An 11,967-nucleotide genomic window follows, 5' to 3' on the forward strand; every position below is an offset into this window, starting at 1 on the left:
AGACTAGGAGGTAGTTAGAGGTCTTCTTGGAAACGTGTTTGTTAAAAACAAGGTACAGATTAATTCCTTAGAAAAGAAAAGTCTGCGGCATTTTGTATATTTCTTCGAGTGCCTACAAAAGTCGGCCAGCATTTCTTACAGTTCTCTGAGAGTGACAGTTGGCTTTCAGTAGGAAGATCCAGACTTACCTGCTGAAACTGCATGGTGCCGTGTGAGACGGTCCTGCATGAACAGAGGCCACACCGTAGGTTCCCGAGAGCCCAGCACACCCGGGCCCTCCGCGTCTCTGTTGGTCTTGACATCTGAGCTGTGTTTCATGGGCCTGGATTTGGGCTGTCAGGGCCTGCGGTCTGCCAGTGGGTCCTCATTTTCTGTTCCTCCTGGGGAGGGACTTTGTTCACGGGGCACCACAGGTGCCACCCTGTGGGTCAGGGTCGGGTATTGCTGGAACCTTGCTGAAGCAGTACCATTGCTTACTTGTAAAGCCAGGGAAGAATGACAAGGTAGAAGAAACACTGAAAATACTCCTTGGTGTGCCTGCACCCTCCTAGGTCGAGACTAAGAAAAGCCTAGGAAAAAAGCACGTGGGAGAGTCTTGATGTTTCATCCAGCCTGGCCGTTGAAGAACCTGTGAAGGCCAGTTTGCATTGAGTGCTGGTTTTCCAGTGTTCAGTGAATCGAGTCTCTTAATTATCGGGCAAGTTTCAGATGTCAGTTAACAGCCCTACTTTTCTATGCTAGAAGAATCCAGATACATAAAAGTGAAAAAAGCATGTTGATGGAATTACAGTAAATTTGGTGTCTTTGCTATACTTACTACCTGCCTCGAGCTATTGATGGCTTTGTTTCCTCAGTTATATACCTGGCAGTAATTACCAAAGCGGATTTGGGGAGACTCGATAGGAAAAGGTCAAAGCTGTTAAGATGTGCGTGTTATGCTGTGTTGTTGGAGTCTGAACTGGGGAAGATGGTGTAGCAGGAAGATCTGCCGTGTCGTGAAGGTGGCCGTGAGCATTTGGCGCCAGCAAGTCAGGAGACGTGTCGGGCGGCTCACAGGGTCTTGTGCTCCTCATTCTGTAGGTGTTGAGGAGGTCCTACTTGGTAAGCTGGAAAGAACAAAGGTCCTAGTTTGAAAAGAGCGGGCATTGTGAAAATGTCATGTACAGTGAACTTGGTATGACATGCCAGGGTTTAGCATGGCATTGCAGCCAGGTTAGACGTCATTTAGCTGTCAAGTTGATGACAGTTGAAACATCAAGTCTGCAGTCGTTTTCCCTGTTTCTGAGGGGCTGCCTAATGGGTAGTTGTGAAGAATGTTAAGATTCTGGGACTTGGTTTTATTTTCACCCATGTTACTGATGGGTGTCAGACACGCTGCTGAGCTGTAACCTTTGGGGAGACTTGGTTTCTGTCTTCAAGAGCCCTTCAGACTAGTGGTCTTGACTTCACACAAAAGAATTTTGAGAAAGAGTACAATTCCCTTGCACATTTTTAGATTGACATCTGAAAGTTTTCATCATAAATTTAAATAGTTGCAAAGGAAATAGTTTTCTGACACAGTGAATATTTGTATGTATGGCTTAAGGTGAAGCCAGCACATTACCCTCTAAGTTTGAAAGCTTGGTGGCTCAAATGGTAAAGAATCTGCCTGCAGTGCAGGAGACCCAGGTTTGATCCCTGGGTCAGCAAGATCCCCTGGAGGTGGGCATGGCAACCCACTCCAGTATTCTTGCCTGGAAAATTCCATGGTCAGAGGAGCCTGGCGGGCTACAGTCCATGGGGTTGCAAAGAGTCGGACACGACTGAGTGACTAACACTTTCACACTTCTTGATCTCATGTTTTCTCTTTAATTCCCCTTAAATAATTTTGTCCAAATAGGATATACTTTCATGCCTGAAAAACTTTTAAAAATCACCCTACTTTTTTTACCACAAACAAGTTGAAATTTCATTTTTAAAATTTCCTGTGACCATATAAAGCTTAAGTCAGTTGAGGAATTTAAAACTTATTATTTTTACCAATTTATCAGAATACAAAATCATATACATTTTGATGAATAATTGCTAAGTATAAAAATAGAATTGTTATTGGAAATGTATTTTGGATGATGAGGCTAGAACTTCTTATAACTTTTGTGTAGCTAAGAGAAACCTTGTTTGGATACATAGATTTTTCTTTGTAGCACTGTGTCATTCAGGCCCTGGAACTCCTTCTGAGATACCTGCCAGAAATTCCAGTGATCTCATTTTTGTATGCTCTGATGGATCCAGCTCAGTGTCTGTCAGCTGACAAGATGTCTTCCTGAATTATTTTGAAAGCAAAAAGTTGAAAACCCCTTGACATGTAGAATTTTTTTAGAGTCCTGTACTTCCTCAGTGTCCATCCGAGTATCTCTGAATGGTCTTTAGCCCAGTTTTTGGCAGAGTCTTGTGGCCTGCAGCCATGGCGAGAGAGGCGGCCTTTTCGTGTCAGTCGGGAGGAGGTGACGACGACCGTGGACCCTGGACACCGGGGGCGTAGTCAGGCTTGGAAGGAACCCCGTGGCGTGGGGTGGAGCCCTCCGCCCTCAGCGGCCGTGGCCTCCCCGGCCTGCGCGGCGTGTTGGCTTCAGCGTTGTCCGTGCGCGTAGCTGTATAGTTAACGTGTCTCCGGATCTTTGGCTCTGTATTTGGTCAGAACTGTGAAAAACACTGAAGTCCACTCTGCCCCTTCTAGATGATATGAACACATAGCTAGATGGCTACAGGCAGTACCCTCTGCGGTTCTGGTGTTGTGACCCTGGGCCCATCTCTTCTTACTGGGGGATGGCTCCACCCGAGAGCGAGCAAGTGCCCGGTGCTGGGGCGCCTGCTCCTTGGGGAGGCGGGCGAGCGCCACACCCGGCGGGCAGTCGCATCCCGTCAGCACACAGGGCTAGGCGGTGCTTGCGAGCCCTTGCTTGCCTCTGCTGCTGTTCAGACCTCGATAGGCAGGCACCTCCTGGGGAACGGATGAGGAGAAGGTGGACGTTCGCAAGGTCACAATGCAGCGATCCTTAAGCGCACATCTGAAGCGCCTTTAGGCAAGTTGGCCGCTGTCCTCAGTCACCTCAGGGCCTGAGAGTAGTCAGGGTCTAGATGCTGCAACAGGTAGCATTTTCACCGATGCACACACATGCACGCACACGCGCACACACAGAGTCGGTCTGACGTGTTTCTGTGAGGTTGCTTGATGAATGTCAGGTGTCTTGTGTTTCATGATCTTGGATTTGGCCAGAGTAGAGAGTGAATACAAGAATATCTGCCACATCCTGGAGAAGCGAGTCATTCATGGATCTTTGTTTCTACCCGCAGTGCTCTCCGTGGCCCGACACCCCCACAGCCTACGTGAACAACAGCCCATCCGCAGCTCCCACCTTCACATCCCCGCCGCCGAGCGCCTGCAGCGTCCCGGACAGGTAGCGGCGTGCGTGACGCGCGGGGCCCCGGGCGGCCTCGCTCCGTTAGCTCCTCTCTTAAGTCACGGTGGCCTTTGGGTGTGTGTCTGGGGTACGTGGAAATGAGAAACAGTCTGTTGCTGAGCAAAATCGTCTTGTCGTCACCTTCCAGCTTTTTCCTTCCTAGCCCCTGTGCCTCACACACTCAAAGCCGTGGGACTCCGAAAAGGGTGCGCTTTCAAGATATCTTTCTTTGTGAGATAAAAATAACATTGATGAGGTTCACGGGTAGAGAGAAGAAGACTGAGTTCTTAAGGGGAAACTGACTTGAATAGGTTGTGGTTGTGTTTATGATAAGGTACACTGGTCTTTGATGTTCACCATAGCATACAAGGATTATTTTCTGCCCTGTTTCTTGCCTCTCCCAAAGACACTAATTTTTTAAAAAATTAAGTCTTTAGACTTAGAGGAAAGACTTTTCACTTGTAAAGGCTTGCTCTGGTTTCAGAAGTGGGCACGGTGGGCTTTGTCCGTCCTCTCTTCTGGCCTGTCAGCAGCAGCACCTGGTGAGTAGTTGGATCAGAGGGTCCTCACTCTCAGGACGCTTCTTACTGGGAAGGAACGCAACTTTCATAATAGAGTTAAAACCACAGAGGAACGAATTCCCTGTCAGCCCAGCGGGTAGAGCTCAGCACTCGTGCTGCAGCCCAGGTTCAGTCCCTGGCCAGGAAGGCCTCACAAGTCACATGGTGCAGCCAGAAAAAAAGGAAAACATTCTCATTTTTACACTACATGCTCACAAGGTCGGACTCAGCTCGGGCTGCTGTAATTAAACACCGCGGACTGAGTGGCTTATAAACGACAGGAGGTCACTCCTCCTGGTCTGAAGGCTGGACGCCCGGTTCCAGGGGCCTGCAGGATGGTCCTGGTGAGCAGTGTCTCCTGGGCTGTGGGCTGCGAGCCTGCGTATTCCTGTGCTAGCGAGCGGAGTGGAGGAGGCGCACTCCCAGTTCTCCGATCCCTCTCTTGGGGCTCCACTCTCACAGCTCCATCCACTGCTCATCATGTCCCAAAGGGCCCTCCTCCTAATAAACCATCCATCACGCTGCAGGAGGGTGGTTTTTTGAGGGAACATGAACATTTAGTCTGACAGGGTCTGGTGAGAAAAAGAGAGGGGGAAAAAAAAGGCCTTTTCCCTGAGGAGATGGATGGATAAGAGGCCAGTTGTCTCCACGTAGGTTACTGTGCTTCAGGAGGTGGTGGTCACTCCTGGACGTGGGACCAGCTTGTTTCCACAGAGGGCACTGAACAGTCTTAGAAAGCTAAGAGGGGAGCGGTGAGATCATGCACACACCGGCTCACCAGATCTTTCCTGGGACCCCACTGTGGTCCCCACACTGTTCGGGGTGCTGGGAGATGAGTGAAGCCCCATCCGAAGGAGCTCAGGTTCCAGTGGGCAGGGGGCAGTGAACAGTTGGCATGATGGACCCGAGAACCTGGGGTGCGGGTGCTGAGAAGGGACCCAGAAGGCAAGTGTACCCCCGACGCAGCTGCTCTCACTCTTCCCTGGAAACACAGGGTGGCGGCACACCCTGGCTCCTTTTGTTGTCCTGAATTTCACCCTCTTCAACAGCGGATAAATGGATTCATTAAAGGGGTATTATTTTCTATTTTGGCTTAGGTTCATTTAGATCATTTCTTATAGCACATTATTGAAGTAGACTTTCTTGCTGTTATTTTCCACTGTTTACCTTACTTGATTCTCATATTTTTTCCCTACCTAAAATGAATGAGAATCCTTCATTTTCTTGGCACCCCTGGAAATGGAGACCTTGTGTTTCATGAAACTTGACTTTCTTGCTAAACAGATGGAGAGGCTGCAAATGAAACCATCTTCTGGTGTCTTAATCTTTTTTTCTTTTGGCCACATTTGTGTAGTTTGTGAGATTTTAGTTCCCAAACCAGGAGTCAAACCATGGCAGTGAACGCACCAAGGCCTAACGACTAGGCCACCAGGAAACTCCCTCGTGTCTTGATCTTATCGCCATACTGACTCCCTGACCAGTTGTGCAGACACTGTTTTTGCATATTTACGTTGCTCTGTCCCACGGTGTTAAATTCACGTAGTATCCTTTAATGTCCTAATTAAAAAATATATATATAACAATCACCCTTTTCTTCCTTCCTTCCTTATCCCCAGCAATTCTTCTTCCCCAAATCATCAGGGAGATGGAATTCCACAGGCCTCTAGTGAAGTAAGTGTCTTTACCCTAACTTCTCATGCATTCAGGGTCCTGCATCGTGAAGCCTCTGGCAGAGACTTGAATCACTGTTCGGGTCACCGAATGCTTACACCCCTGCTCTTTGTGGGTGTGCTGAACTGTAAACGTGCAGGCTTTCTGTGTTGTGTTTACATGTCCTGTAACATGCCAGCGGCTTGGGCGGGTGTTGGTCTAGATAGTTTCCTCCGTTTACGTTCATCTCTTCTGTTAACAGCAGCTTCAGCCTTCAGCCACGATCCAGGAAACACAGCAGTGGCTGCTCAAAAACAGATTCTCTTCCTACACAAGACTGTTCTCCAACTTTTTAGGTATGCTTGTGTTTGTGTACACGCACACGTAGTTTACTTGTTCTGTACTATTATTGGCCGTAATTAAATACTGGAGCAGAAGCTGTGTACAGAGTCATAAGCTGCCCAAGCCTGTGGGGGAGGCCCTGTGTCCCCCAGCGTCCCCAGCGGTGGCATCGTGCAGACCCTTGGTGCAGTATCAGAACAGGCACTCCATGCTGTTTCACCAGGTTTACACGCCCTTGTTTTACATAGGTATAAATGCTTATGCACAATTTTTTTCACTTTATTAAGTTTATGTAAAATAATTTTGGCTTTGCATAAGTTGCAAAGATAACGCAGATGTCCCCGTGCCCCCTTCACTCAGCTCGTTACATAGCTGTAGTTCGGTGTCAAAACCAGGAGCTTGGCTTTGCCGCCATGCGTGTGCATGGCGTCATTGCTGTCACACCCGTAGGCCCGTATAACCACCACCACCGCTGGAGTCAGGGTACAGAATGCTGACGCCGCCACAGGGGTCTCCCTAGCACCAGTACCCCTCTCCCACCATCCCTAACATCTGGCAGCCATTAATCTGTTTTCTGTCTCCATGATTTTGTCGTTTTGAAAATGTCACATAAACGGAATCATATAATACGTTACCTTTCCTCTCAGATGGATGTGAGGGCGTGGTGCTAAGGCGTCGTGTCAGTGCTTCCTCTTCACTGCTGTGTAGCATACAGGGTAGGGATGTGCTCAGATACGGATTTTTACAGACACACGTTTTCTCTTGCCTGGTAAGCTAAGGAAGTATTTAGATGAAACGTTAGAAGGGACCAGGCAGTGCTGCTTCCGGGGTGCTGTGGGAAGGCCGCTGGGAGGCACGATAGTAGCCAGCAGGGGCAGCGTTTCCTAGACATGTGTAGCCCTGGGCCCTTTCCCTGCAGAACACTTATGACGTGGCCCAGCCCGGCTCCTTCTGGGCCACAGTGCGGTGGCAGCTGGCTCTCCCAGCCTTTTAAGAGAGCAGAGCATGTGCACCCAGCTGCCCAGAGCAAAGCTTGGTCTCCCGAGGAACACGGCTCCTGTCTCATCAGCCCTCTGTTGCTGTGCTTGTGCCACGAGCAGTCACTCCTCGGGCAGCACTTTGTCTCTTTAAAATGAAAGTACTGGGTTTTTTCTCATTTGCTAGCCGAGATCCACACTTTGATGATTTATCTATGGAAGAGCTACACATTTCAGTGTGTGTTGGGGAGGAGCCCCTGGGGTGCTCACGGGGGAGATGGGAAGAGCCCCGAACACTGGGGAGATGGGCAGCCCTGCCGGTGGCGCCAGGGTCCTGTTCTGTGAGACGCACGCATATTGAGGTTTTGTGAGTGGTAGTCACTAGGGCTTGGCCTCCTGCCTTCTGCTGCCCCACAATCCAGAGGTGGGGGAGGCGGCTTCCTGCTCCGAGCCCGTCGGGCACTCAGAGAGGACCGTGCCTGTCCAGCTCTGTGCGGGTGGCAGCTGTGCTCCCAGGTTGCGCCTCTCCGCTCCTGTTGGCAGAAGGTCCTGGCAGAGGCAACAGCACCTGGCTCTGCCCCCTGACTCGAGAGACAGCCCCGTCGGTGCTCATGCCTCACAGGAGACGTGCTTCTCTGGTCTCTCTTTCACAAACTAGAAAATTATGAGACTCGTAACATTCAAGCCCTCAAAAGTAGATAATAACTCCATTATCTTGTTACATATGTGAGTGGATATTCATCATATGGAAGTCATGCTTTATTTAATCGAGGGCATCGTAGTTTCCCCAATAAACTGCATCTTGACCATCAATAAAGGGGGAAAACAAAAGGCTGTGGACACACTCAGACATTGAACTTGTCTGCAGAGCTCCTGTGGCATTCGACCAGCTCCAAGGCTGGGTGACCAGCCTTTGTGAGTCTCATTCTCTGCCACTGCCCCCACCTCCCTTTTCTGTTCTGCTTTAAAGCAAATCCTGGACACCATGCCATCCATGTACACACCAAATATTTACAGAGGAAATCTTCAGTATAATACGCAGTTCTCTGCCATGCTTTTGTATTAAAACTGGCTTCTGTGGCAGAGTTGTTGTTGCTGGACTGTATGTAGCAGGTTACAGAATACAGAGGCCTAATCCCAGCTCTGCTGACAACCTGCTTGCCTTTGGGCAGGTCTGACTTCCATTGCTTCCTTTTGTAAGTTAAAGATTGGCCTGGGTCATCTCACGGTGAACTGTCGGGTCATGATCATGTTAATCCTTGCAAGCACCACTCAGCCAGAGTAGGTCGAGCGGCAGTCCCGCGCTGGGAACAGTCCGCCCTGTCAGCCGCGCTTGTCGCTGCGATTAACCGGCCTCCGGGCTCCCGAGCTCCTCCTTGACACAGGATGTGAGAGCCGGCATCCTGTGTCTGAAGGACAGGCGTGTGTGTGTCTGTGTTGTTCACATGGATATGTACACATAAGAGAGCCGCGATGGTTTTGAAGGACACTGAACTGAAGACGGGCGCCGCCAAGCAGCCTGTCCTGCTGGGTCTCCCCCAGTTCCCGGAGAGGATTCTCTCTTTGCTCTTCTCCAGGTGCCGACTTGTTGAAACTGACCAAGGAGGACCTAGTGCAAATCTGTGGTGCCGCTGACGGGATCCGGCTCTATAATTCCCTGAAGTCAAGGTAAAACATGGAGTTTAAAAGGGGCTGTTCTGCTTGAAATGAGGCCCTGCCCTTGTTCGTGCGGGGCTGTGGGCAGCTGGGCCACGCTGGGCCACCGTGCGGGCGCCTTCAGGCAGGCCCAGATGCGGCCCAGGCACTGAGGGCAGCGGCGGACCCCAGACTAGAAATGGGGCCTGCACGACTGGGCTTGCTGCCAAGAAAACAAACTTCTCGTTTCGGTCAGCTCTGGTCATGTGACACTACTGAACAGTTGTTAGAAATGTAAACTGTGTTGGCTTTCAAGATCCATTTACTGTCGTTGCTATTTCTAGACTTGTGAGAATTGCGTTAAACTGAATTTTACTGATGTTAAACTGCTGATATAACGTTGAAACTTAAATTCACCAGCATCTATCTGACCATCTCAATGGTTTAGAGTCTGGATCATCAGATTAGACCACCTGTGCTAACCTGTGATAGTTGGTGTGAGGTGTGTGTTTTTATATTCTTACCGGTAAATTGTCTCGTATAATGAAGTAGCCTTGTCAAGTCCTCCTAAGGAACTAGCCCCTAGCGCCCGCGTAGCTGCCCATGCGCAGCGCCGCCCCCGGCTCACGAGCGCTGTCTTCTGGTTGCAGGTCGGTGCGGCCCCGCCTGACCCTCTACGTCTGCCGCGAGCAGCCGGCGCCGCAGGGGCAGCAGCCGGCGGCGGGTGGGGGCGAGAGCGGCAGCGCCACGCCCTTCGGTGGGTATGGTCGGTGGGTATGGCGGGGGTGGGTATGGGCGGGGGTACCCTCTGCTTCCTGTCACTGCCCTGCGGAGTGGGTGGGGGCCGCCTGGTCGAGGCGGCCGCTGAGAGGCAGCGCCCTTCTCAGCTGTTCTGATTAAGTTTCATCTTATGAGAACGCGTGCAGGCCCTGCCCCAGAGCTCCTTATCCCTGTTTGGCTTTCATCAGTAGCTGAGCAGGACCTGCGGAGGCCCGGCTCCCTGCAGGTGTGCTGTCTCCGTGGGGCCCAGGGCTTCTCCGGAGCCAGCAGCCTCCGGGGCCCAGGGCTTCTCTGGAGCCAGCAGCCTCCTGGGCCTGGCGGCCGCTTCCTTAGCTTCTCTTGCACTGTCTTTCACACTGTTCTGAATCCTTTGGGGGACACGTAGGTTTTATTCTTTAAGATAAATTTCTGGTAGGTTTACTGAATCAAAAACTGTGACCTCTTTGGAGTTCTTTTTATATATTGCTAGAAACACTTTTTGAAACAACTTTATTTTGCTATAATTTATATATCATAAAATCCTTCCATTGCAAGTATACAGTTCAAGGGTAGTATATCCACAATCTGCAGCCATTGCCATCATCCAGTTTTAGTCTCATTGCTCCACAGTGATCCTCTGTGCCCATCTGTACTCTGTTCCTGTTTGCGTTTAATAAAAAATTATAACCACAGATATTTTTGTACAGGTTAATGTTAATTACATGTGTACGCATAACTAATATATTTAAATGGGTAGCAAGGGGGAAATACTCATCTTTTTTGTATCTTATTTCTTTAGTACTTTGAAAGGTGTGACCTTCCCATAGATTAGGTGGAAAACAGATCAAAGATGACTGCTTAAAATGCTGTTCGTATTTTTTATTTCAGTTTATCATGCAATCTACTTGGAAGAAATGGTTGCCTCAGAAGTTGCTAGAAAACTTGCGCTGGTGTTTAATATTCCTTTCCACCAAATTAACCAGGTTTACAGACAGGGTCCCACTGGTATTCACATTCTTGTTAGTGATCAGGTAACTGGCATGCCCTTTCCTCCTTTACACTGGTGTTTGCTTTTGTATGTACTGCTGAAGAGCTGTAGGAAAACTCTGTGGCCTCTTTTGCCAGTACTCATGAGTCAGAGTTGGGAATCAAAATTGGGAGGAATTTATAACCAAGAGTTGAGGTGTCCTGGGTGGCAGAAGGAATGCAGATTAAGGAGAACCACGGCTCAGCTCCCACCAGCTTTGAACTCTGACACCGGTCATGGGGAGACTCCAAGTTCCTGGGGTTTTGACCCTTTTTATGTAAAAGCGAGGCATCTGGATGGGCTTTCCTTTTGTTTTCCTATCTGATGACTGGTGTTAAGAAGCAGGGTAGGAGGGCAGTTCTCCCTCTCCGTGTTCCGTGAGAAGCAAGCAGTGATGGAAGCACAGCTGCAGCAGCTTTTTGTCCATGTCTGTGCCCGAGAGCCCGGTGGGGACCGCCCGCTGTGGGCCTACGGGTGCCGGGCCAGAGTGCGGGGACCCCCGTGAGTACGAGGTCAGCACAGGGCAGGCCGCACACCAGGTGTAGGCCCGTGACCTCACACAGCCTTCATGAAGTGCTGTTTTGAATGTTGAGTCCTGTACTTGTGCAGCCATATATGTGTTTTTATAGTTTTCTCTCACAAATTTTAATCTTTCCTAATCAGTTAAGACACTTGGATATTAATTATACGTCTGCTTTATCCTTCTAGATGGTTCAGAACTTTCAAGATGAGAGTTGTTTTTTATTCTCCACAGTAAAAGGTACTTTGCATGTGTGTGTGTGTCTTGAAATGCTAGAATCATGAAAGATGGCATGCCTGAAATCAGCAGTCATCTTGTGTCTGGCTTTGCAAATGCTGGTTTTACCAATCTTAAGTAAGTTTGAAAAATGAAGTCAGACACTGTCTCATGACAGAAACAGAAATTAGCAAATAAGAGGAGTCCATCCTTCTGGATGCCTGGAGAAAAATCCCAGTCTATTCAGCCAACATTTCACTGAGCACCTCACGTCAGACACATGCTGTCAGTGCTGGAAAGGTCTTCCCCTGCTCTAGTGGGGAAAGCAAACCAGAAAAAGTCAACAGATGCACGCAAATTACAAATACGGAGTTTAGCTGCCATGAAGGAATGGGGAAGTGTGGTGCTCATGGACACAGGCGTCTGGGCTGGGCACACAAAGCTCTTGGGCGGTCGCTGAGGAGCAGCACCCAGGCGGGGCAAGGCTGTCGCAGAGAAAGGAGCTGGGCTGCTCTGGAGGCCTGCGGGCCAGCAAAGCAGGAGCCAAGTCTGGTAGGCAGTGTAGTGGTGGGAGCTTAGACTTTGAAATGCACTGCAAAGTCAGTGATTTGTTTGTAAACAAATGAATAATGTGAGTATGTTTGTCTTTTCTTCCACTGTTCCAACTCTGGAGAGACAGAAGGTGGGAGAAGTGGAGGCGGGAGGTGTCATCTAGGCCAGAGGGGAGGGGGTTTTGGACAGTGACAGGGCCTGCTGAGCCCCACACGGGAGGAGCAGCGGCCGTGACTCTTACAGGAGCAGCTGCGCAGGCGGTGGCCACAGTGGAGGGGAAGGTAGCGTT

The 11,967-nt window shown here is 49.8% G+C and overlaps 2 protein-coding genes across 5 annotated transcripts in view; one reads left to right on the forward strand and one right to left on the reverse strand.

The window, feature by feature from the left end:
- Positions 1-11,967, forward strand: part of UBP1 (upstream binding protein 1) — a 64,514-nt gene that overhangs the window by 49,163 nt on the left and 3,384 nt on the right. For 3 of the 4 annotated variants that reach the window (XM_027522254.1, XM_027522256.1, XM_027522258.1), the window contains 7 exons: positions 3,334-3,437; positions 5,617-5,671; positions 5,913-6,006; positions 8,547-8,637; positions 9,255-9,361; positions 10,252-10,394; positions 11,099-11,150. In XM_027522254.1, coding sequence (XP_027378055.1) covers positions 3,334-3,437; positions 5,617-5,671; positions 5,913-6,006; positions 8,547-8,637; positions 9,255-9,361; positions 10,252-10,394; positions 11,099-11,150 — 646 coding nt within the window. The remainder of the gene's footprint in view (positions 1-3,333; positions 3,438-5,616; positions 5,672-5,912; positions 6,007-8,546; positions 8,638-9,254; positions 9,362-10,251; positions 10,395-11,098; positions 11,151-11,967) is intronic. The other variant, XM_027522255.1, reaches the window with a different exon arrangement.
- FBXL2 (F-box and leucine rich repeat protein 2) overlaps positions 9,849-11,967 on the reverse strand; it is an 81,950-nt gene continuing 79,831 nt past the window's right edge. The window contains exon 16 of the transcript XR_003507714.1: positions 9,849-10,023. The gene's annotated coding sequence lies outside the window, so the exon portion shown is untranslated. The remainder of the gene's footprint in view (positions 10,024-11,967) is intronic.

The sequence above is a fragment of the Bos indicus x Bos taurus genome, chromosome 22 (genome assembly GCF_003369695.1).
Source record: "Bos indicus x Bos taurus breed Angus x Brahman F1 hybrid chromosome 22, Bos_hybrid_MaternalHap_v2.0, whole genome shotgun sequence".
Lineage (NCBI taxonomy): Eukaryota > Metazoa > Chordata > Mammalia > Artiodactyla > Bovidae > Bos > Bos indicus x Bos taurus.